Source organism: Hyla sarda, chromosome 7 (genome assembly GCF_029499605.1).
Source record: "Hyla sarda isolate aHylSar1 chromosome 7, aHylSar1.hap1, whole genome shotgun sequence".
NCBI classification, from domain to species: Eukaryota; Metazoa; Chordata; class Amphibia; order Anura; family Hylidae; genus Hyla; species Hyla sarda.
Window position 1 is genome coordinate 127,782,228 of NC_079195.1, and position 27,360 is coordinate 127,809,587.

The 27,360-nt window shown below is 44.2% G+C and overlaps 1 protein-coding gene across 1 annotated transcript in view; it reads right to left on the reverse strand.

The window, feature by feature from the left end:
- Nucleotides 1–27,360, reverse strand: part of CDH23 (cadherin related 23) — a 1,135,250-nt gene that overhangs the window by 602,850 nt on the left and 505,040 nt on the right. The window contains exon 11 of the mRNA XM_056530710.1: nt 27,068–27,256. Coding sequence (XP_056386685.1) covers nt 27,068–27,256 — 189 coding nt within the window. The remainder of the gene's footprint in view (nt 1–27,067; nt 27,257–27,360) is intronic.

Below are 27,360 nucleotides of genomic sequence, written 5' to 3' on the forward strand. Positions count from 1 at the left end.
TGGGCCATTTATATACTTACATATGTTTATCCTATCCCCCCTTAAACGTCTCTTCTCAAGACTAGACAATTGTAACTCCTTTAATCGTTCCTCGTAGCTAAAATGTTCCATGCCCCATATTAGTTTAGTCGCATGTCTCTGCACCCTTTCCAGCTCCGCAGTGTCCCTTTCATGGACAGGCGACCAAAACTGAACAGCATATTCCAGGTGAGGGGGAACCAATGCTTTATAAAGGGGGAGTATTATGTCCCTATGTCCATACCAATGGACTTAATTACTGACCTTCCATCTTCTGGTGGCAAAACGGTCATCTGGGTTGTTGTGGACCGATTTTCTAAAAAGGCTAATTTTGTGCTCTTGCCAGGTTTACCATCTGCACCACAGCTTGCCAAGCTATTCCTTGGTCATATCTTCCATCTACATGGATTGCCTACTCATATTGTCTCCGACCGGGGAGTCCAGTTCGTCTCAAAGTTCTGGAGGGCCCTCTGCTCTCGTTAACAAGGACTTCTCCTCAGCTTACCACCCTCAATCAAATGTTCAAGTCAAAAGGGTGAACAAGGCCCTGGGGGACTATCTTCGCCATTTTGTCTCTGCTCGCCAAGACGATTGGGCCCAGTAACTACCCTGGGCCGAATTTTCTTACAACCATAGGGATTCAGAATCCACTGGGACTTTACCCTTCTATGTTGTTTATGGACTTCATCCTTGTCCTTCTCTTCCCTTGTCTTCTTCCAGAGTACCTATGACTGAAGAACTGGTGTGGAAATTCGCCTCCATCTGGCAGAAGACTTGTCACTCCCTTCTTCATGCCACGACCCGTATGCTGAAGGGGCACGGAGACATGTCTGGGCATTGGATACTGAGGACATGGTGGAGGATGAGGGGGCGGAGTCGCACACTGTCACATGACCAACGGCCTGAGAGCGTGGAGGAGGAAGCGGCGTGACCTGTCCAAGTTGGTGTTGTGGCCACATTCACCCAGTGAGCTGTAATGGACATCTACTGTCCCTGAACATAGTTACAGCTCCAGACTTCAGCGCTGCCGTGCACTTTGGTACACAACGATAGCCTCAAGGACTGGCCCACCTTCTCTTCCACAAAATTGTGCAGGGTTGGTACTGCCTTCTTCACAAAGAAATGACGGCTTGGCAGTCTCCTCCTTAGCTCGGCACAAGCCATCAGTTCTCTGAAAGGTGCAGAGTCACCACTTGAAAAGGGAGGGAATGCAGCACCATCAACTTGGACAGAAGCACATTCAGCTTCTGCGCCACTGGATGAGTGGGCGCATACTGTTTTCTCTTGGACATGGCTTCGCCGATGGATTGTTGGCGGAATGGCTGACTAAACATGGGAGAAGCAGGAGCATCTGGAGATACAGAAGGAGGGTATGACACACATCTCCCTTCGGCTGAGGTGGTGGAGCCTTGGCTGGCTGAAAGAGGGAGTGGCTTGCCACTGGGTGATGCAGCAGGCTGGACCACTACTTTGGAGCCATGGTTCTCCCAGGCCACTTTATGGTGGCAAAGCATATGTTGATGCAGGGCCGTGGTGCCAACATTGGGACCCTGGCCACGCTTTACCTTCTGCCGGCATATCTTGCATGTGAACCTCCTCCGGATGCTTGATGAAAAACTGCCACACTGCCAAGTGGCTGATTTTCACACCAACAGTCCGCACTCATTGATTGCTACTTTTGCTGTTTCCAGGAACCCCTGTTCCACTACCTCCCGGGAAGGTAGGCTGCCACGAAGCAAGTGGTCTCTCCTGGGCATATTTGATTCCAGAATTTCCACTTCTGCCACCATATTGACTGCCAACCATGCTACCACCTCGCTGGCTCAGCTGCTGCCTCACGGGAAACCTGCAACTCTCTTCTCCTGATGATGATGATGATGATGATGATGATGAAGCCCCTTCTGCACCTGGCTCCCAATTGCGATTGGCTTCATCATCATCAACAAGTGTCTGCACGTCACTGATTTCCTCCTCAGGTTCCTCAACAGTGTCTGCTTCAGGACTCTGAACGCTGGCAACACCACCTCCCATGTCACTCTCCTCATCACTACTTGCCCGCCTTGCGGAGGAAGAGGCTGATGTCTCCTGCACTTGTTGGCTGGACAGTAGCTGCTGGCTGTCCTCTATTAGATTGTCCACAGTGAATAGTGGAGCTAAACTCAAAGCATAAGATACTTCTGTTGGGGAGGGAACAGAATAGGACAGAGGCAATGGGAGGACAGGGACTGCTCCCGGGCCATGCCAACTGAGGGTTGTGTCTGAGGAATCAAACAACTGTTGACTGGAGGAATCAGATGTCACTTGTGATGAAGTGGAAGACCGTGTTTAACAATCAATGACGGCAGATGGGTTTCTGGTCGAGACACGACCGCTAGCTAATACCAGGAGCTCAGGCTCAGCTGCGACTCCTTCTGCCACTTGCCCCTTGTCTGCTTCGACCTTTGCCTGATGAAATTAGACATCTGCCAGTCCTCTGTGCACGTCCTGGCACTTCTCTGCCTGGCATACTTAGTGCATATATGAGGGGAGTACAATACGCTTAAAACAGTATTTGTCTAGAACAGCAGCAGGTGTGTACTTTTGCCTGGATTTGCACAGTATCTAGGCCCTTGACAGTTTAACAGGTACAAAATAGTAGACTACTTAGATGTATGTATGTGGTATGCACTTATGAGGGCAGAAAAATGTGCTACAGTTCACTTAAAAAGTATCTGAGTAAAAACACCAGCCAGTGAGTACTTTTGCCTGGAATTTCACAGTATCTAGGCCCTTTAAAGATTAACAGGTTTAAAATAGTACACTACTTAGATGTAGATATGTGGTATACACTTATGAGGGCAGAAAAATGTGCTACATAAATGTATTGGATTAAAACACCAGCTGGTGATTCCTTTTGGCTGTCCTTTCACAGTATGTAGGCCCTTGACAGATTAACAAATAGTACACTACTTAGATGTAGGTATGTGCTATGCACTTATGAGGGCAGAAAAATGCCCTACAGTACACTTAAAAAAGTATCTGAGTAAAAACACAGCCAGTGATTACTTTTGCCTAGACTTTCACAGTATCTAGGCTCTTGACAGATTAACAGGAACAAAATAGTACATTACTTAGATGTAGTTAAGTGGTATGCACTTATGAGGGCAGAAAAATGTTCTACAGTAGCTTTAAAAAAGTATCTGAGTAAAACACCAGCTGGTGAGTACTTTTGCCTTTACTTTCACAGTATCTAGGCCTTTGACAGATTAACAGGTTTAAAATGGTACACTACTTAGATGTAGGTATGTGGTATACACTTATGAAGGCAGAAAAATGTGCTACAGTACGCTTAATAAATGTATTGGAGTAAAACACCAGCCGGTGATTACTTTTGGCTGTCATTTCACAGTATTTAGGCCCTTGACAGATTAACAGGTCCAAAATAGTACATTACCTAGATGTACATATGTGCTATGCACTTATGAGGGCAGAAAAATGTGCTACAGTACTGATAAAAAAGTATCTGAGTAAAAACACCAGGCGGTGATTACTTTTGTCTGGACTTTCACAGTATCTAGGCCCTTGACAGATTAACAGGAACAAAATAGTACATTACTTAGATGTAGTTAAGTGGTATGCACTTGTGAGGGCAGAAAAATGTGCTACAGTACCTTTAAAAAAGTATCTGAGTGAAAACACCAGCTGGTGAGTACTTTTTCCTGGACTTTCACAGTATCTAGGCCCTTGACAGATTAACAGGTTAAAAATAGTACACTACTTAGATGTAGGTATGTGGTATACACTTATGAAGGCAGAAAAATGTGCTGCAGTACGCTTAATAAATGAATTGGAGTAAAACACCAGCCGGTGATTACTTTTGGCTGTCCTTTCACAGTATTTAGACCCTTGACAGATTAACAGGTACAAAACAGTACACTACTTAGATGTACGTATGGGCTATGCACTTATGAGGGCAGAAATATGCGCTAGAGTACATTTAAAAAAGTATCTGAGTAAAAACACCAGCCAGATTTTGATATGTGGTATGCACTTATGAGGGCAGGAAAATGCACTACAGTGCGCTTTATAAACATATTGGAGTAATACACCAGCCGGTGATTACTTTTGCCTGGACTTTCACAGTATCTAGGCCCTTGACAGATTAACAAGTACAAAATAGTACACTACTTAGATGTACGTATGTGGTATGCACTTATGAGGGCAGAAAAATGTGGTACAGACCGTGTTAACCAATCTATGAAGGCAGATGGGTTTCTGGTCAAGAAACGACCGCTAGCTGATACCTGGACCTCAGGCCTCTCGCTGCGACTCCTGCTGCCACTCGTCCCTAGTCTGCTGCGACCTCTGCCTGATGAATTTAGGCTTCTGCCAGTCCTCTGTGAACGTCCTGGCACTTCTCTGCCTGACATACTTGGTGCGTATATGAGGGGAGTACAATACGCTTATCCTCTTGGGGACGAAGGGCGTACAGGTATTCCCTTGCTCCCTGGTACTTAAGGACCAAGGGCGTACCTTTACGCCCACGGTAATTTCAGTCCCTGCCGCGCAGTGGGCGGGGACCGGACCGGGATTCCTGCTGAAATCATTCAGCAGGCATCCCGTGCAAATGCCTGGGGGGTTCCTAAGATCAATTCAGATCGGCGACTTGCGGTGATTCCGGGCTGATCGAGTATCTGGTGACCCGATAACCTGAAAAATAGGGATGATCGGAGCTGTCAGAGACAGCTCCGACCATCCTGAAGAATAGGAGTGAGGTGGCAGGGGTCCCACCTCCTCTTATCCCCTGCGATTGGCCGATCAGGACCGATCGGCGAATCGCAGGGCAGGGGCAGGGTGAAAGTTCGTTTCCCCCACTTTGCCCACCCATGGATGTCGGGGCAGAGCGGGGTGAGATGGCGACGAGGTGCGGGGGCCATGGATGCGGCGGGGACCGGGGGCAGTTACCTCCGATCACGCAGGGTCCAGGGATCGGCGGCAGGCAAGTGGTGCGACGGCGGTGTCAGATGCTGCAGTGAAGATCGCCGTAAAGTGATCTTTACTGCAGCTTCTAGGAGTTTCAAAACTACAACTCCCAGCATGCTCTCGGCATGCTGGGGGTTGTAGTTTTGCAACATCTAGAGGGTCATAGTTTATGTTGCAAAACTACAATTCTGAGCCTGCCCAGACAGTCCAGGCATGCTGGGAGTTGTAGTTCTGTAAAATCTGGCACTTCAGATGTTGCAGAACTACAACTCCCAGCATGCCTGGACAGTCTCAGCATGCTTGGAGTTGTAGTTTTTCAACATCTGGAAGGCCACAGTTTGGAGACCACTATACAGTGGTGTCCAAACTGTAGCGCTCCAGATGTCAATTCAAAGTATGCCGAGACTGTCCAGGCATGCTGGGAGTTGTAGTTCAGCAACATCTGGCCCTTCAGATGTTGCCGAACTACAGCTCCCAGCATGCGTGGGCAGTCTGGGCATGCTTGGAGTTTAAGTTTTGCCACATCTGGAGGGCTACAGTTTGGAGACCACTACACAGTGGTCTCCAAACTGTTCTCCTCCAGTTGTTGCATAACTACAACTCCCAACATGTCCTTCGCCTGTCTGGGCATGCTGGAAGTTGTAGTATTGCAACAACTGGAAGCACACTGGTTGGGAAACATTGTCTTTTTCCTAACTCAGTGTTTCCCAACCCGTGTGTTTCCTGCTGTTGCAAAACTATAACTCCTAGCATGCACTGACAGACCATGCATGCTGGGAGTTGTAGTTTTGCAACAGCTGGAGGCACAAGGGTGTGGAAACACTGAGTTAGGAAACAGACAGTGGTGCGGAAACACAACATAAAGTAGACATATTGTATTTGTGAATCAATATATAATTTATTTTGAATATCTGTTTTCCTTGCAAGCAGAGTTTCAAATTTTCATAAAATTTTGGGATTTTTCACCAAAAAAGGATGCAAATAACGACAAAATTTTACCACTATGTTAAAGTAGAATATGTCACGAAAAAACATTCTCGGAATCAGAATGAAAGGTAAAAGCATCCCAGGGTTAATAATGCTTAAAGTGACAGTGGTCAGATTTGCAAAAAAGGGCTGCATCCTTAAGGTGAAAATGAGCTGCGTCCTCAAGGGGTTAAAACAATATTTGTCTAGAACAGCAGCCGGTGTGTACTTTTGCCTGGATTTTCACAGTATCTAGGCCCTTGACAGATTAACGGGTACAAAATAGTACACTACTTAGATGTAGGTATGTGATATGCACTTATGAGGGCAGAAAAATGCGCTACAGTACACTTAAAAAAGTATCTGAGTAAAAACACCAGCCGGTGAGTACTTTTGCCTGGACTTTCACACTATCTAGGCCCTTGACAAATTAACAGGTTTAAAATAGTACACTACTTAGATGTAGGTACGTGGTATGCACTTATGAGGGCAGAAAAGTGCGGTACAGTACGGTTAAAAAAAAAGTATTTTTGCACAACACCAGCAGTACACAACAGTGCTGCAGCACAAAAAAGCTGTGTACTAAAAACAAAATTGAACTCTGTCAAAGACTATTAGGAATTGACTACTGGGTATTATACCGTCTACAGACTAGTATAACAAGCAGATGATTTGATGTGAAACAAAGACACAGAATTGCGCTGAAAAATCATTCCTGCCTCCTGAATTTGAGGCAGCTTGTTGAAATGTATGAGCCAACACACAGCTATCTGCCCCTCTCTACTATGCAGAAGAAATTGACTGGGAGGTTAATTACTGTCCACCAGAATGCTGGAGTGACTGGGATGTGAAGCGCTGCTGGAATTTGCTTTTCTGTGTAACACACACACACAGGGATGTCCGTCCTATCTGTATGCTGTGTAATGAATGATATGATGAGCCACAAAATGACTGCCGAATATATCGGGCTGTGACTTCACAGGGGTAACTGGCTGCTGAAAAGGCTGCATCCTGCATGTGATTCAGGGTCATCCCGCCTACTTACCTACCCTTAACGCCTTCCCAGCATTCCTTTTTCCATGTACTGACATGTGGATCTGCCATTTTAGATGCTCTGGAACCTGGGCCGCAGTAAATGGAGTTTAATGAAGCGATTAGCGCTATAGAATAACAACGATATTCGTATTCTTTGTGAATCGAATATTTCATGAAATTCGTAACGAATTCGGGTTCGTCAGCTTCGATTCGCTCATCTCTAATAATCAGATCTACACAGGCTTTGAAGTGATTACAGTGCAGTTAAAATAGGTGACGTCTTCTCTAACTAGAGTAGTTTTCTATCTTTTTTCTTTTCCATTTGGCCCAGGCCCTCACAGTAATTTCTTACAGCCTCAACTTGTCTCGACAGAACCTGCCAAACACACATTTTAAGCTCTGCACTTTTCTAGAACCTATAAGGCTCCAAACAGTACTTTGCTTGGTGTCCAACATATTAGAGTGGTTAGATAAGTGGGTTGGGGAAAAGTACATAGGTCCTACTTAGACCACTCCTCCCACTGTAGATAGTACTAGCCCCCCTTCAGGTAGCCCTCCCATTAAGAAAAAAAAACATACTTACCTGGCTCCTGTGCAGTCAATAGAGTGGCCTCTGCTCTTCTCCTCACACATGTGCCAGAGCACAGAGGAAGGATGTTAAGCCTCTTGTGGCTGCCTGCATAATGTGGGCTGCCACAAGAGTGATTGACAGACAGGGAGCCAATGGCTCATCACTCTGTTAAACAGCAGAGCACCAAATTTAACTATAAGAATATCAATAAGTTGCACTTATAGTTAAATGCGTCTGAGACTGGCCAGCCCTTTGATAGGAGATAAGTGCCTTATCATGAAGGTCCAACCACTGGGACCCTTGCGATCTCCTGTACCGTGTCCCAGCTCTCCTTGTGCATGGAGTAAAGGTAAACATGCCTCCTCAATGCATCTCTATGGGAGAGCCAGATATACATGAGCGCTGTACTTACTTTCCCATGGAGATGCATGGAAGGAGCATATCAACCCCCATAATAAATACATAATAACCTTTCTGCCCGGATAACTTCTTTAACCCCTTGGGGACAGAGCCCATTATGACCCTAAGGATGGGAGCATTTTTTGCAAATCTGACCACTGTCACTTTAAGCATTAATAACTCTGGGATGCTTTTACTTATAAATTTGATTCTGAGATAGTTTTTCGTGACATATTCTACTTTATGGTAGTGGTAAATTTTCGTTAATACTTGCATCATTTCTTGGTGAAAAATTCCAAAAATTTTATGAAAAATTTAAAAATTTAGCATTTTTCTAACTTTGAAGCTCTCTGCTTGTAAGGAAAATAGACATTCCAAATAAATTATATATTGATTCGAATATGCAATATGTCTACTTTATATTTGCATCAAAAAGTTGACATGTTTTTACTTTTGGAAGACATTAGAGGGCTCCAAAGTACAGCAGCAATTTTCCAATTTTTCACAAAATTTTCAAAATGGGAATTTTTCAGGGACCAATTCAGTTCTGAAGTGGATTTGAAGGGCCTTCATATTGAAATACCCCATAAATAACCCAATTATAAAAACTGCACCCCTCAAAGTATACAAAATGACATTAAGTAAGTGTGTTAACCCTTTAGGTGTTTCACAGGAATAGCAGCAAAGTGGAGGAGAAAATTCAAAATCTTAATTTTTTACACTTGCATGTTCTTGTAGACTCAGTTTTTGAATTTTTACAAGTGGTAATAGGAGAAAAAGCCCCCCAAAATGTGTAACCCAATTTCTCTTGAGTAAGGAAATACCTCATATGTGTATGTCAAGTGTTCAGCGGCGCAGTAGAGGGCTCAGAAGGGAAGGAGCGACAATGGGATTTTGGAAAGTGAATTTTGCTGAAATGGTTTTTGGGGGGCATGTCACATTTAGAAAGCCCCTATGGTGCCAGAACAGCAGAAAACCCCACATGGCATACCATTTTGGAAACGACACCCCTCAAGGAACGTAACAAGGGGTCCAGTTAGCCTTAAAACCCAACAGGTGTTTGTCGACTTTTCGTTAAAATCGGATGTGTAAATGTGTAAAAGTGCAGTTCTTTCCCAAAATTTACCATTTTTACAAAGGGAGAAAATGCCCCCCAAAATTTGTAACCCCATCTCTTCTGATTATGGAAATACCCCATGTTATGACGTAAAATGCTCTGCGGGCGAACTGCAATGCTCAGAAGAGAAGCTTTTGGAAAGAGAATTCCTCTGGAATGGAAGTCAGGGGCCATGTGCGTTTACAAAGCCCCCCGTGGTGACAAAACAGTGGACCCCCCACATGTGACCCCATTTTGGAAACTACACCCCTCACAGAATTTAATAAGGGGTGCAGTGAGTATTTACACCCCACTGGCGTTTGACGGTTCTTTGGAACAGTGGGCTGTGCAAATTAAAATTTAAATTTTTCATTTTCACGGACCACTGTTCCAAAAATCTGTCAGACACCTGTGGGGCGTAAATGCTCACTGCACCCCTTAATACATTACGTGAGGGTGTTGTTTCCAAAATGGGGTCACATGTGGGGGGGTCCATTGTTATGGCACTATGGGGGCTTTGTAAATACACATGGCCTTCAATTCCGGACAAATTTTCTCTTCAGAATCCCAATTCTCTTCTAAGCATTGTAGTTCGCCCGCAGAGCACTTTACATCCACATATGGGGTATGTTCTTACTCGGAAGAAATTGGGTTACGAATTTTGGGGGGCTTTTTTCCTATTTTCCTTTGTGAACATGAAAAATTTAGGGTAACACCAGCATTTTAGTGAAAATATTTTTTTTTTCATTTTCCCATCCAATTTTAATGCTCACTATACCCCTTGTCACATTCCGTGAGGGGTGTAGTTTCCAAAATGAGGTTGCATGTGGGTATTTCTTTTCTTGCGTTTATGTCAGAACTGCTGTAAAATCATCCGCCCCTGTGCAAATCATTAATTTAGGCCTCAAATGTACATGGTGCGCTCTTAATCCTGAGCGTTGTTGTGCGTCCGCATAGCATTTTACGCCCACTTATGGGGTGTTTCCGTACTCATGAGAAATTGCGTTACAAATTTTGGGGGTCTTTTTTTCCTTTTACCTATTGTGAAAATAAAAAGTATGGGGCAACACCAAATTTGAAGTGCAATTTCTCCCGAGTACGGAAATACCCCATATGTGGCCCTAAACTGTTTCCTTGAAATACGACAGCGCTCCAAAATGAGAGAGTACCATTTGCATTTGAGCTCTAAATTAGGGATTGCATAGGGGTGGGCATGGGGTATTCTACACCAGTGATTCCCAAACAGGGTGCCCCCAGCTGTTGCTAAACTCCCAGCATGCCTGGACAGTCAGTGTCTGTCCAGAAATGCTGGGAGTTGTTGTTTTGCAACTGCTGGAGGCTCTGTTTTGGAAACACTGCCGTACAATACGTTTTTCATTTTTATTGGGGGGGACAGTGTAAGGGTGTGTATATGTAGTGTTTTACCCTTTATTATGTGTTAGTGTAGTGTTTTTAGGGTACATTCGTACTGGCGTGTTACGGTGAGTTTCCCACTAGGAGTTTGCGCTGCGGCAAAAAATTTGCTGCAGCCCAAACTTGAAGCAGGAAACTTACTGTAAACCTTCCCGTGTGAATATACCCTGTACGTTCACATGGGGGGGGGGGGGGGGGCAACCTCCAGCTGTTTTTTTAAAACTACAACTGCCAGCATGTACTGACAGACCGTGCATGCTGGGAGTTGTACTTTGGCAACAGCTGGAGGCACACTAGTTGGAAAACCTTCAGTTAGGTTCTGTTACCTAACTCAGTATTTTCCAACCATTGTGCCTCCAACTGTTGCTAAACTACAACTCCCAGCATGTACTGACAGACCGTGCATGCTGGGAGTTGTACTTTTGCAACAACTGGAGGCACACTGGTTGGAAAAACTTCAGTTGGGTTCTGTTACCTAACTCAGTATTTTCCAACCAGTGTGCCTCCAGCTGTTGCAAAACTACAACTCCCAGCATGTACTGATCGCCCGAAGGGCATGCTGGGAGATGTAGTTATGCAACAGCTGGAGGTACTTAACTACAACTCCCAGCATGCTGAGACAGCTGTTTGCTGTTTGGGCATGCTGGGATTTGCAGTTTTGCAACATCTGGAGGTCTACAGTTTATAGACCACTGCACAGTGATCTCCAAACTGTGACCCTCCAGATGTTGCAAAACTACAAATCCCAGCATGCCCAGACAGCAAACATCTCTTTGGGCATGCTAGGAGTTGTAGTTTTGCAAGATCTGGAGGGATACAGTCTAGAGACCACTGTATAATGGTCTCAAACTGTAGCCCTCTAGCTGTTGCAAAACTACATATTCCAGCATGCCCAAACAGCTGTCTGGGCATGCTGGGGGTTGTAGTTTTGCAACATCTGTAGGGCTACAGGTTAGAAACGACTGTATAATGGTCTCAGACTGTAGCCCTCCAGATGTTGCTAGGCAACTTACCGGCTTCTGTAGGATCCAGGAAGCCGTCCTCTTCTGCCGCACGTCATCGCTGCCCACCGATCACCGTCGCCCGCAGCCTCCGAACAGGTAAGTGGATCTTCGGCGCCAGTACTCTGTCGTCTGACAGGTAAGTTAAGGTCTTTGGGTTTGGAAATTTTAGTTTGTAACTGGATTGCACACTGGCTCATGGATCGTACCCAGAGAGTGGCGATCAATGATTCATACTCTGATTGGTCCCCGGTTATTAGTGGTGTGCCCCAAGGTTCAGTACTGGGACCGCTGTTGTTTAATTTATTTATCAATGATATAGGGGATGGCATTAACAGCTCTGTTTCTATATTTGTAGATGACACCAAGCTTTGTAGCACAGTACAGTGTACAGAGGATGTGTATAGGTTACAAGAGGACTTGGATAGACTAAGTGTCTGGGCATCCACTTGGCAAATGAGGTTCAATGTGGATAAATGTAAAGATATGCATCTGGGTACTAATAACCTGCATGCATCGTATGTCTTAGGGGGGATAAAACTGGCAGAGTCACTGGTAGAGAAGGATCTGGGTGTACTTGTAGATCACAGACTTCAGAATAGCATGCAATGTCAGGCTGCTGCTCTCAAAGCCGGCAGGATATTGTCATGTATAAAAAGAGGCATGGACTCGAGGGACAGGGACAAAATACTCCCCCTTTATAAAGCATTGGAACGGCCTCACCTGGAATATGCTGTTCAGTTTTGGGCACCAGTCCATAAAAGGGACACTGTGAAGCTGGAAAGGGTGCAGAGACGAGCGACTAAACTAATATGGGGCATGGAACATCTTAGCTATGAGGATCGATTAAAGGAGTTACAATTGTTTAGTCTTGAGAAGAGACGTTTAAGGGGGGATATGATAAATGTATATAAGTATATTAATGGCCCATACAAAAAATATGGAGAAAAACTGTTCCAGGTTAAACCCCCCAAAGGACGAGGGGGCACTCCCTCCGTCTGGAGAAGAAAAAGTTTAGTCTCAAGGGGCGACACGCCTTCTTTACCATGAGAACTGTGAACTTATGGAACAGTCTACCTCAGGAACTGGTCACAGCAGGAAAAATTTACAGCTTTAAAGCAGGATTAGATACAAAATAACATTAATGCTTATGAAGAAATATAAAATCCCATCCCTTCCCCAATATCGCGCCACACCCCTACCCTTCAATTCCCTGGTTGAACTTGATGGACGTATGTCTATTTTCAACCGTACTAACTATGTAACTATATAACTATGTTTCCCCGTTCAGGACGGGGAAAACAAAAATTAACCCCCTCGCCCCCGATCTGCTATTGGTGGTTGCGTCTAGACCAACAATAGAAGGGATAGGAGGGATGGCACCCCTGCCACCTCACTCCTATCCCTTCAGGGGTATCGTAGGTGTCTTAGACAACCTCGATCCCCCTTATATTCCGGGTCACCGGGTCACCATAGACCCATATGACCCGGAATCGGTGCAAACCGCAAGTGTGAATTCACTTGCGATTTGCGCAGATCGCCGACATGGGGGGGGGGGGGTCTAATATCAATCAGCAGGCACCCTGATCCGGTCCCCGGCGCGCAGCAAATGGGAAAGTATGGAGTGGACTCCAAAGCTGGTCACATGTCTAAAACTAAGGATCAGATAACAGAGAGCAAGGTATGCCTATGTATACAGATATTAACATGATGAAATAGCCTGCACTATATCTCAAGGGGAGTCTGAGGACTGTTTTAAGCATGAAAAAACATGGTGATATTGGTGGCCTTTATTAATGGTTTGCATGGGGTAGGACTTTAAACATAGACCCAATCCACTCTGCATTCTCAATAGATCACATCCAAAAGACGACATTCTGCTTGTTTTTTCTTTTTTATTAATATAGGTCACATTTTTCCTTGTACAATTTACATTTGATAAAGAACACCAAGTTTTTTTCCCATTGGATCAAACTATATACATGCAGCAGTTTAAAGGGGTACTTCGCTGCTCAGCGTTTGGAACACTGGAGCCAGGAGCTTGTGATGTCATAGCCCCACCCCCTCATGACGCCCCGCCCATCAATGCAAGTCTATGGGAGGGGGCGTGACGTCTGTCATTCCCCCTCCCATAGACTTGCATCGAATGGGCGGGGTGGGAGATCATGAGGGGGGTGTGGCTATGATGTCATGAGCTTTCGGCACTGGCTCCAGTATTTGGAACAGTTTGTTCCAACTACTGAGCAGCAGAGTACCCCTTTAAGGGTTGTAGAGTGGTGAAACTTGTCCTTCCCAGAGGTATAGAACAAATCAGGCTAGAGCTTTGTATCACATTAACAAGTTTCTGACTTGAAAATGGCTACTGTCCTGCTGTTACACTAACAGAGAAAATCCATGTTTAAATTCCACCTAATGGCTGCTTGAAATCAATTTAGTGCCCTTAAAAAGACAGGTTCTAATTTGTTTGAGTAGCTGTATGTATATATGTGCTTATTTGGTGTTTTCCAGATAAGCCTTGGCCCCTCTAATCTATTGTACAGCATGACAGGAAATCAAACCAAATAGACTGGTGTCCCTTTTATCACTCGGTTTTCTCCACAGCTACCTTTTAATTAAAGTCCGATCAAATATATCTTCACAAGGAAAATGCCATTCTCCTTGCACTAGCAGCAGGGATAAAGATGTTATAAGCAAATACATGTCATTAAGACTGAAACCTTAATGCGAACAAATGAGAGAAAATGACACTTTACTGTCAAGAAGCCTACCGCTTACATTGTCCCAACTCAATAATTATATTTTTAATCTCATCTTTACACAAATCAAAATATGCATTAATTCGCTCTTGGTTTGACAAATGGTGTCATCCATTCTATGGCAAGTTCTTGGTAATGACATCTGAATAGTAACAGCATGATTTCAGGGTTCTAAGATGATTTACAGCTATTGAGTCCAATAGCTGATCCAATTTTTTTTTAAACTAAATAACAGAGAGTTATGAACTGCAAACTCAACCGGCCTTCACAAAAAAGGAAATTGATCAGATTTTTTCTAATAATTAAAGTTTAGACACTGATACATATTTGTTTTTCTTATCTGTTTTATCTGATTTCTTCTGCATAGCATACATGATAATGGGGGCAATCATTTGGTCAAAGTTGCTGTTAACAGCATTTAGAGACATGCTTTACAGCAGCCATAGGATCCTGTAGTCTGGAGCTGAACTGCTGACTTCTAGGCATGCTCTGACCAGTTCAGAGGTCAAAGTGCAGGTAGGAGGTGAGCTGTGACTATCACCTATTGTGGATAGTGGATCTCTGTGTTATCTATATATAGGTGTTCCATTTCATTGTAATCCTACCTGTTATAATGGGGAAAGTTATATATATAAAAAAAAAAAGTGATGCCTACAGAACAGGAAGTCTCAGCTTATTACTACTACTACTACTACTACTACTACTACTACTACTACTACTACTACTAATAATAATAATAATAATAATAATAATATACTTGCACAAAGTGGCAAACAGGTGTGTGTAATTGGTCAATTCCATATACCCATAGGGGGCATTTATCATTGTAGGTGTAAGGCTAAGTTTCCACTTTTTTCTGGCAGTTTTTGGAATACTGCCACTGCAGTTTTTGAGCCAAAGTCAGAAGTGGATCCATAAGGGAGAAGTATAAGTCCTTCCTTTATATGTCCTATTCCTTTTGAATGCTGGCTTTGGCAAAAAAAACAAATGGAAACTTAACCTAAGTGAAGCATTTTTCTACACTTTTTTGTGTGGCGGTAATGTGTAGGAGCACCAGATTGATTAAATGGTAGCAGAGCATTTGATACATTTTGTGAAGGTACACATTTTCAGAAATTTCACTCTTCACATACACCAAAAAAGCTGAACTAAGCCTGAGCTAGTGCAGGTTTTTTGGCGCTTTGCGACTTTTTGGTGGTTTTGCGCCTTTTTTGCACATTTTCACAAAAAGGCACAGTTCATAAAACCCATCCATATCATGCGTATTGCCAAAATCAGTGGATTGCAACTTAAAATCAGCAGAAATGTGTAAACCAAAAGGCTCAAAAAAAGGCACAAAAAAGGACATTTGGGCCAAAATAGTGCCAAATATAGACAGGAAAAAAGGGTAAACACAATGATAAATGCCATAGTTTTAGCCACTGACTGAATGGAAAATGGAAAAAAAAACTATTATCAATTGGCTAAAATAAGGGCAATCTACCTTTTTGACTAACTGCTATCTGTATGTTAAAATCATAATAATAAAATAATATGCTCAACCTCTTTCTTCCCATATATCTACCAGGTGACAGCTGAGGGGGGATCCCTATACACAAAAGATTATTGGCGGGATCCTTCTTTAGTATCTGTGGTTACAGTCAGAGTTCCAGAGATTTATTTTCTTTGAATTTCTCTCTGGCCATTTGCGCATTACGCTATGCCCTAGGCTGTTTCTTTCTAATCTCTATTTAAATTATCTTAACAGTTTTCTGTTCAATTCCATTCATTCTGTTACAGACAGGATCAATTTGAGACCGACTAACTTTAGCTTATCTTTTCTCTGCATGATTGATTTGCTAACTTTATGGCCAATTTGCTGGATCATTCCCCGTATTACTAATTCTCTCATATCTGCCTTTTTCCTCACTTCTATAATAGATAAGTAATTTCTTAGCATGTGTGATGCAACTTGCTTTATGTTATTCTGGGTAAAATCCTGAGCGGATTCCTATTGTTAGGTCAGTTTAAATGATCTTTAATACAATGACATAATAACCATGTTATCATATTAAGGGAAAGCATTCTCTGCCTGTGACCGATCAGGCTCTAGCATTCCATATATTATCATAGCACTTGTATCCACTGACTGGATGAAGGTTTGAAAATCTCTACTAAAATATAGCTCATCCAACTGGATGGTCTACCCACCAGGCAACAGAATAACCATGAAGGAGATTTATCAAGCTCCGTAGTAGACTTTTCTATACATGCTGCGACTTTTTGATTTTTGCTTATTCCATAACACATTTCTGAAATCTGCTCACGTAGTAATTATTATTTATATATTTATGAAGAAAAAAAGTTGCATCTCCGTTGCAAAGTCGCATATGTATTCCAGGTCCAACCTGGCTTACAGAAAGTGCATACGTCTGCAGAAAAGGACATTAACACCCACTTTAACAACTGTTCTTGTTCTGCATCATGAAACAAATCTACTACATTAATGTTAATATTAATTATAGAAAAAATTAATTATAAAACTGATAACTCTATTAATTTTATGGTTGAAAATATACACTGCACACCTTGTTAATTTTAGGACACGTACATTCTGGCATACCCACTACATTTTTAAATGAATGTTGTGTTAAAATAGAATAAGGTTTGAAACCCTGTACATTACTACATGGCCTCATAGCCTACTGCCTTCTGCCACTCCCTGAATATCAATTTTGTTACCTTTGACGCCCCCGTATTGACTGCCTGAGTGACCACCCTGATGTTTGTACCCTGCCTGTAACGCCTCCAGATTGCTGGTCAGACCTCTTCCTCTCCCTCATCTCTACCTCTGCTCCCCTCCCTTTCTTTCTTCCATTCCTCTTTTGTTACCCCTCACCTATGCTCTTTCCCATCCCTTTTCTCCTCCTTCCACTGTCATTTTTTTGTTCGTTGACACATGTATACCTGCCTGGGACCTGATATCTGGTCGAGTGCTGCGAGACTTTTTGTACTTGTCCCCTGTATGATGCGACTTTGTCCTGCAGTGGCTTGAGACCACATGTTGCCAAACTCCTTGCTATAATAGGGTCTCTCGCAGGTTGAAGGCTGACTTCCTACTTCCCTTTCACATGACACTGTTTCCCAACTGATACTCCCGAATGGGAAAAAAAAAAAGTCCTGACCGCAAAGTACTCATATACCTTTGTTCCTATTATGTTGACTTACGGTGAAATTTTGGTTACATGTGTTCTTCCCAACCTGCAAAGTATGCTCTTATTGTTTTGTTACTGAAAACCTTAATAAACTCTATTGTGAAAAAAAAAATAGAATAAGGCACAAAATAATTGTGTAAGAATTTTTACAGACTACGTAAATAACTTATATGTGGCACTAAAATTTTTCCTTTAAAGGGTTACTCCGTTCCTCAGCGTCCGGAACTCAATGTTCCAAACGCTGGGTGCGGGCTTCTGTTTTCATGCCTGCCCCCTTGTGGCATCACACCCTCCCCTGTGATGTCCCGTCCCGCCCCCTCAATGCAAGTCTATGGGAAAGGGACGCGACGGCCGTCACACGCCCTCCCATAGACTTGCATTGAGGGGACGGGATATGATGTCACTTGGCAGGACGTGATGTCACGAGGGGGCGGGCGTGAACATTGAAGCCCACACCCAGCATTCGGAACATTGAGTTCCAGATGCTGGGGAGCGGAGTAACCCTTTAAAAAAAGAAACATCCATAGTAATACAGCTTCATGCACATTTTGGGGTGGGTAATGTACCGAGCCATTTTTTTTTGTGGCTTCACTATTGTTTATGTGCCTGTTGGTGCTGCGCTGTCTTCCTTCCTGACGTAAACTCCGGCCTCAGCGCAGACTCCGCCCACCAACGTCACAAAATGCCGTCTCAAAATTAAACAAAAAGGCCTCCAGAGAATGGATATTCATGGTGCGGCACAGTATGTTTTTAATATTTTTTTATTTCTGAGGGTGTGGATGGGTTGTTGCGGGATAGTTGCGGCTATTTAGTGCCAGGCAGGCATGTCAGGGTGTCACCCTATACGGTTTAAAAAAATGCTTTTGTAAGCGGGTTTCCCGGGTTTTGCTACGTGTGATTTATTTATCAAGGTCGTGCGACTATTTGATAAATAGGTTGCATGTAAGCAAAAGTAAGTTAAAAAAATTTCATATAAAAGCTATACGTTTGAAAAGAATGATAAATCTCCTTCCATCTGTTTTTGATTTTGATCTGCTCAGTGTCCGTGTTTACATGTGTATACCTCTGTTCTATTCAATGTCGGTGGTTGGAGTACACTGTTCAGCTGTCTCCAGCAGCTCCTATAGTCAATGAAAGAAGCAGCAGTGTGCATGAATGACCCGAACTCCAATTTGACAGGAGACTCGAGACTCGAGTCTTCAGATTGTGGGGGATCCTAGCAGTTGGATTCCCGATCATACAATTTACCTCTATCCTGTGAATGGTCTGACCAAACCTTTAAGCAAAATAATTTAGAAGATCCGTAAACAGGAAGCAATAGTGGACTTGGATTAGTTTTAATTCTCTCTATTAAGAAAGTTGCTAAAAAGTTTGGTAAACCACAGTAGTGTAGTATATAGAAGACACAAATGTAATTTTTTTTAACAAGTAGCAATCATAAAAAAAGTAGCTAAGGGCCCAATGGATCTGTACCCTTGTCCTGTAGGATATGTGCCACCATGCCCTTGAACTGCACCATCATTTCCTAATGATCTATGCAATTATACTCCTAAGTATCTGTACCAATGTCCTGTAATGATCTGCGCCATCCTGCTAATGAACTAGGCCACCATTCCTGATTGAACTGTGCCACAAAGCCCATAATGATCTTTTGCACTGTGCTCCATTAAACTGTTCCACTATGCACTAATAAACTTTGGCGCCATGCTCCAAAAAACAGTGGCACCATGTCCCAATAAACTATGCCACTATGCCCCTAATGGCCTGTGCCCCTATGCCACAATGAACTTTGGCACCATGCCCCTAATGTTCTGTATCACTATGCCCCAATGAACTGTGTGATTATGTTGGTAATGATCTATTTAACCATGCTCCTTATGATCTGTGCCCCTATACCCTCAATCATCTGAGCCACGAGGCCTGTAATAATCTGTGCTCTATGCCCCATTGAACTGCACCACCATTCCCTAATGATCTATACACCCATACTAGTAATTATCTGTATCACTGTCCTGTAATGATCTCTGCCACCTTGCCCTATTGAACTGTGCCACCATGCCCCTAATGATCGGTGCCACTGTGATACAATGAAAGGGGCCACCATGCCCTAATTATCTGGGGCACCAAGCCCCAATAACCTGTGCCCCAATGAACTTTGGCACCATACAAAAATTAACTGTAGTAGGCTGGGAGAAAGATAAGCAGGCACTATTGCATATACCAAAAATATCAACAGGACAACAGAGGGTTAAGACATTGGACAGTCCATAGAGAGGTGTGAAGGTCAGTGGTGGTGCAATGATCTGGTTTTATTAGCACTATAGAGCAAATATCCAAAAAGAGAAAAAGAGCCAGATGCATTCACCTATCGACTATAAAACTTCAAGCTTAATTGGGATTTATTAAAAAATTTGCCCGGTGGGAGGAAGAGGCTGTGTGTGTGGAAACTGCTAGAGGCTAACAATTAATTGTGGCACTATGCCACCATAAACTATGCCACTAGTCCCTTAATGTTCTGTGACACTTTTGTCACAATGAACTGTGCCATCATATCCCTAATAATCTGTACCACTATTCACCTAATGATCTTTGCCACCATGCCCCTATTAATCTGTGCCCTTATACCCCCAATGAACTGTGCCACCATACCCCTAATGATCTCTGCAACCATGCCCATAATAATCTATGCCACATGCTCCTAATGATTTGTGCCCCCTTACCCTCAAGCATTGTTTACAAATCTGTGGCTCTCAAGATGATGCAACAACAGGACATGATTGGAGTTGTAGTTTTGTGCCTTCTAGAGAGCAACAGATTGGGAAAAACTGACCGTAAAAGAACTTTCCTCCTAGTAATATTGACCTGTCCTAACTCCAGGCTCTGGCTCCTCTGGTCAGGTCTGACTGCTGTGGATGCAGGCAACATTAATCACACCCGAATCACACAACAAGCGCTGGGTGGCAGGATAAGAAGCCGAGCACACTCTTGTTCCTGAGAGAGCTCTGCTTTTCTAAGAGGTGCTGATAAAATTAAACAGAGGGACTGGACTGCAGATACAGTATGTAGGACCCATGGGCATGGTCACAGTTGGAGCCCCTGCTGCTACACAACTGTCCATAAATAAGTCTCTGCTGTTACATCATAAGAAAACTTACTGCCACGGTGTACACACTCATTTCCACACTCATGATGAAATTTAGCTTGGATTAGCAGTGACCTGAACAACATTCTAAAATAAGACCTGAATGCCATAACCTGCTGGTTGAGAAAGGGATTTCTTACACCAACTCAATGCTTCCTGTCACATGTTCCTGTCAAATAATCTAGATCACCCATCGTGTTTTAAAGAATATGAATGCTCTACACTTCTTCCTGCAACTCTTCTAGTTTAAACATTATTTATGACAGTCACCATATAAATCATACTATATACACTATACATAGGGAATGAATGGAATCATAGTAGTTGGCACACATAGACACCACTACTTTCTAAGTGGGATGATAACAAAAAAAAATGCAAGCCTTGGGGATTTCCTTTCACTTTAATATGCATAAAAATTATACTGTGATACTGATTTTTTTGTACATTTTTTCTTATTACTTGTCCCAAACTCTTATAGTTAGTTTTTCACCCAAGATGAATCACTGTTGTCATATTAGGCCTCGAGTGTTGATTAAAAACAAAAATAACGTTGCTGATGGAAAGAGATCCCAGTTCAGTGCTCTATCTTGAAATTTTCATCTTGATATCTAACTTTCCCAATTCAACTCTACAGGGTGGTAAGGCAACAAAATGAAAGGGACAGGAGGCAAATCAGTGGGGATCCTAAAGCTACAAAACACTGTCTGGCCACCAAGGCCTAAAAATAGACAGAAAGTCACAAAGGATATGAATGAGGAGATAACTATATATGAGAAAACTGAAGTAGGCCCACGTGGAATACAAAAAAGATTGGAAAAGACTATACAGGAGCTTTGTATAATAAGATGTTTCTTGTGTAATTACTTATCTATCATGTTCAGAAAAATAGAAAAAGACAAAGAAATGCAGTATCAGTAACTTGAAAAACTGTAAAATGACAGCAAAATCATAGATGCACAAAAAAGTAAACCTCTACTAAAGTGTATATATTTTATATGATTATATTTATAAGATATTGCATGCTATGTTTCTCACTTTAAGATATGGATTATTTAGCCCCAAACAGTTTAGCACTGGCTAGAATGGGTGTAGACAGGGCCAGCGTTAGGGTGGGGTAAACCAGGCCATTGCCTAGGGTCCCCATACCCCAGGTGGCCGCCTGCTGGCTGCTCAGCATAGGCATGCGCACAAGGTGTGCCTGGGCACACCCTAATCAAGCCCAGGGGGGATCCTCCGTCACCACTGAGCTCTTCTCGGGACACAAGGATGTCTCAGTTACCTTTCAGCGGCAGACCCCGAGTTAACTTTAAATACGCAGGGGCCGCCAGGAGGTAGCGCATGCCATGTGTGCGCCCATAGCAACGGAGGACCGGAGCATCGACAAGGAGGACGCACACCGGCTGGCATGGAAAGTCAGCAGCACTAGCTGGCAGCACGTCATCTTCGGTGTTCCGACAACCGATCCTCCAGTCCCGGGACCTACTACTATGGTCTATAGGCCATAGCAGTAGATTGAGACCCTGAACTGGAGGAGCGGTGGGCGGAACATTGAAGTGGGGCAGTACACAGACATATAGCCTCCAGCCATACACTGTATATGGCTGAAGGCTGTATGTCTGTGGGGGAACTATACTGCACCTAATGTGGGGAACTATACTGCACCTAATGTGGGGAACTATACTGCACCTAATGTGGGGGAACTGTACTGCACCTAATGTGGGGAACTGTACTGCACCTAATGTGGGGGAACTATACTGCACCTAATGTGGAGAACTATACTGCACCTAATGTGGGGGAGAACTATACTGCACCTAATGTGGGGGAACTATACTGCACCTAATGTGGGGGAACTGTACTGCACCTAATGTGGGGGAACTATACTGCACCTAATGCGGGGGAACTATACTGCCAACCTAATGTGGGGGAACTATACTGCACCTAATGTGGAGAACTATACTGCACCTAATGTGTGGGAACTGTACTGCACCTAATGTGGGGGAACTGTACTGCACCTAATGTGGGGGAACTATACTGCACCAGTACAGTCCCCCCACATTAGGTGCAGTACAGTTCCCCCACATTAGGTGCAGTATAGTTCCCCCACATTAGGTTGGCAGTATAGCATATTGTGAAAGGAGCCTTACATATTCTATATGCTATAGTGAAGCATCCATAGATTTTGGTATCCTAAGATGGATGCACTGCTATAAATGAAGGACAGCAATCTGATGGCAACCAAATCTGAATGATGTTTTTTGCTATTTTTCTTGATTTTTGACACACTATTGCTATTTTCATACTAGCATAATAAAAGCTAAGTTTTAAGGTTCCCTGTACAGTCACTATTTATGGATTAATTTTTCTGGGAGACCTAATTTACCTATCTAGTAACATCAGTGCCGCGTATTAGTACAGTTACTGCAGCTCTATGCACAATAATGTATGTATTGTGTTTAATGTAATTGTGAAGGACAATGTCATTGTAATTAATAATTACAATGACATCGTCCTTCACAATTACGTTAAATACATACATAATTATTGACCCGGCCATTTGCCTCCGCAAATTACAATTTGAAGTATCTTTGATTTGTGATAGAAGACCTCTGTAAATGTATGTATTTTTGGTAAATTAGGGTAACTCAGTCATTTTTTGCCTACTGTATTAAACGTATTTGTCACGATGCCGGCTGGCAGGTAGTGGATCCTCTGTGCCAGAGAGGGATGGCGAGGACCGCGCTAGTGGACCGGTTCTAAGCCACTACAGGTTTTCACCAGAGCCCGCCGCAAGGCGGGATGGTCTTGCTGCGGCGGTAGTGACCAGGTCGTATCCACTAGCAACGGCTCACCTCTCTGACTGCTGAAGATAGGCGAGGTACAAGGGAGTAGGCAGAAGCAAAGTCGGACGTAGCAGAAGGTCGGGGGCAGGCGGCAAGGTTCGTAGTCAGGGGAGATAGCAGAAGTTCTGGTACACAGGCTTTAAACACACAAAACGCTTTCACTAGGCACAAGGGCAACAAGATCCGGCAAGGAAGTGCATGGGAGGAGGATAGATATAGTCAGGGACCAGGTGGAAGCCAATTAAGCTAATTGGGCCAGGCACCAATCATTGGTGCACTGGCCCTTTAAGTCTCAGGGAGCTGGCGCGCGCGCGCCCTAGAGAGCGGAGCCGCGCGCGCCAGCACATGACAGCAGGGGACGGGAACGGGTAAGTGACCTGGGATGCGATTCGCGAGCGGGCGCGTCCCGCTGTGCGAATCGCATCCCCAACTGCCATGACAGAGCAGCGCTCCCGGTCAGCGGGACTGACCGGGGAGCTGCAGGGAGAAAGACGCCGTGAGCGCTCCGGGGAGGAGCGGGGGCCCGGAGCGCTAGGCGTAACAGTACCCCCCCCCTTAGGTCTCCCCTTCTCTTTATCCGGTAACTGCCTCCCCTGGGATGAGGACACCGGGAAAGGATGGAGGGATTCCTCAACGGCAGGCAGAACAGCAGGAGTAGGAATGGGGAGAGAGGGCAGAGGGCGAGACCTGGCACGGGGCAGTGTGACACCAGGACGAGGGCCATGAGGGGACACAGGGGCTTGCCTGATGGGACTGGGAGGGGGGGAGAGGCATTTCCTGTGGCAGGCAGAGTCCTTAATGACCTTAGGGGGACCGGATACAGGAGGAACCACAGGGTCACGGCAGGGAGTACTGGGAACCGGTTGAAGGCAGTCCTTGGAACAAGAGGGACCCCAACTCTTGATCTCCCCAGTGGACCAATCCAGGGTTGGGGAATGGTGTTGAAGCCAGGGTAGTCCAAGGAGAACTTCAGAAGTGCAATTAGGAAGGACAAAAAATACAATTTCCTCGTGATGAGGTCCGATGCACATTAGGAGGGGCTCCGTGCGGTAACGCACGGTGCAATCCAACCTGGCTCCGTTGACCGCGGAAATGTGGAGTGGCTTGACAAGACGGGTCACCGGAATGCGGAATTTATTCACTAAGGACTCCCGAATAAAATTCCCAGAAGCTCCAGAGTCCAGGCAGGCCACGGCTGAGAGGGGAGAGCTGGCTGAAGTAGAAATCCGAACAGGCACCGTGAGACGTGGAGAAGCCGACTTAGCATCAAGAGACGCCACACCCACGAGAGCTGGGTGCGAGCGTGCGTTTCCCAGACGTGGAGGACGGATTGGGCAATCCACCAAAAAATGTTCAGTACTGGCACAGTACAGACAAAGATTCTCTTCCTTACGGCGATTCCTCTCTTCCAGGGTCAGGCGAGACCGATCCACTTGCATGGCCTCCTCGGCGGGAGGCCTAGGCGCAGATTGCAGTGGAGACTGTGGGAGAGGTGTCCAGAGATCTAAGTCTTTTTCCTGGCGGAGCTCTTGATGCCTCTCAGAAAAACGCATGTCAATGCGAGTGGCTAGATGAATGAGTTCATGCAGGTTAGCAGGAGTCTCTCGTGCGGCCAGAACATCTTTAATGTTGCTGGATAGGCCTTTTTTAAAGGTCGCGCAGAGAGCCTCATTATTCCAGGATAGTTCAGAAGCAAGAGTACGGAATTGTATGGCGTACTCGCCAACGGAGGAATTACCCTGGACCAGGTTCAGCAGGGCAGTCTCAGCAGAAGAGGCTCGGGCAGGTTCCTCAAAGACACTTCGAATTTCCGAGAAGAAGGAGTGTACAGAGGCAGTGACGGGGTCATTGCAGTCCCAGAGCGGTGTGGCCCATGACAGAGCTTTTCCAGACAGAAGGCTGACTACGAAAGCCACCTTAGACCTTTCAGTAGGAAACTGGTCCGACATCATCTCCAAGTGCAGGGAACATTGCGAAAGAAAGCCACGGCAAAACTTAGAGTCCCCATTAAATTTGTCCGGCAAGGACAGGCGGAGGCTAGGAGTGGCCACTCGCTGCGGAAGGGGTGCAGGAGCTGGCGGAGGAGATGGTTGTTGCTGCTGTAGCTGTGACTGTACTTGCTGTAGTTGTGACTGGAGTTGCTGTGTCATGGTGGTCAAGTACGACAGCTGGTGATCTTGTTGGGCGATCTGACGAGCTTGCTGGGCGACCAGCGTAGGGAGGTCAGCGACAACTGGCAGAGGAACTTCAGCGGGATCCATGGCCGGATCTACTGTCACGATGCCGGCTGGCAGGTAGTGGATCCTCTGTGCCAGAGAGGGATGGCGAGGACCGCGCTAGTGGACCGGTTCTAAGCCACTACAGGTTTTCACCAGAGCCCGCCGCAAGGCGGGATGGTCTTGCTGCGGCGGTAGTGACCAGGTCGTATCCACTAGCAACGGCTCACCTCTCTGACTGCTGAAGATAGGCGAGGTACAAGGGAGTAGGCAGAAGCAAAGTCGGACGTAGCAGAAGGTCGGGGGCAGGCGGCAAGGTTCGTAGTCAGGGGAGATAGCAGAAGTTCTGGTACACAGGCTTTAAACACACAAAACGCTTTCACTAGGCACAAGGGCAACAAGATCCGGCAAGGAAGTGCATGGGAGGAGGATAGATATAGTCAGGGACCAGGTGGAAGCCAATTAAGCTAATTGGGCCAGGCACCAATCATTGGTGCACTGGCCCTTTAAGTCTCAGGGAGCTATTTTTTTTTAATGAATTTTTTTATTTGTTATTAGTAGTGTATTTTAATATTGTGTTTAATAAAGTGTGTGTTTCATTTTTTTAAATTTTTTAGGTAGTAATACTACTTCCAGCATGGAACAAACTGTTCCATGATGGGAGCTGTAGTACCTGTACTAATAGACAGATCGCCCCTGGTGTCACTCCTGACACCTGATTCAATTGTCCTTTCTATTGCAGAGATGTAAATAGAATTCACATTGCTTATTCATATTTACCCAGAGAGCTGTGATTGGCCAGATGGTTCCAGCTGGCCGCCCACATCTATACATTATATAGGACAATCACATCGTGTGTCAGAAGTGACTTAATCATTCATTTCTTGAGGTAAAGTATAATTAAACTTTGGATATGATTATAAATAAACCAGGAGGCAAAAGGGGTAGGTGGCTTTTTTATGAAAGATGATTGTTATTATTTAATACAAGGGTGAACTGTAATTTGGATCTTTATTTCTTTGTATATATATATATATATATATATATATATATATATATATATATATATATTATAAAACATTTTTAAATGGCTTGGAAATATTTTTTTTAACAGCTATACATTAACTTCCTATGCAGTATTTGCAGTATTTTGACTGTAACAGATGTTCAAACTGTATGTCCAAGCCATCAATTGTTAAAAATGTATCTGCAGTTCTCCACTGCTGAGAGCTGGGCTGCTGGATCCTTGTATCAGTAAAATAAGCTCTAATATAACATATCACTAGTGGAAAATGCCAGCAACTTAGTTTTCCATTTTTAACATTTTAAATGTCAATTTAAAACCAAGAATTAAGCTAAAATACATTCTACAACTTACCATGTAACTATAGTATTCACTGTCTAGACTCTTTCATCAAGCTGATCTATAAACAGTATGTGTTTGTTTGTCCTTACCTCATCTTTATCTTGTACTTGAATGTACAGAGGAAGAGCAAAACCAAGTTGGGCCAACTCTGGAATGCTGACGGTGTACTCTGAGCTATTAAACTGCGGAGCATTGTCATTGAGGTCAATCACTAGAATGTTGAATGTAGTTTTCACGGTGGCATCAGAAGGGCTCCGGTCATCCAGCAATTCAGTTCCCTTAAAAAAGTTAAATTTACACTGTTGTATAGTAGTATGATTTATAAGTGAGCAGATTCACAATAGACAACTATTTTCCAATCAACATAGGTGGCTCTTTTTTA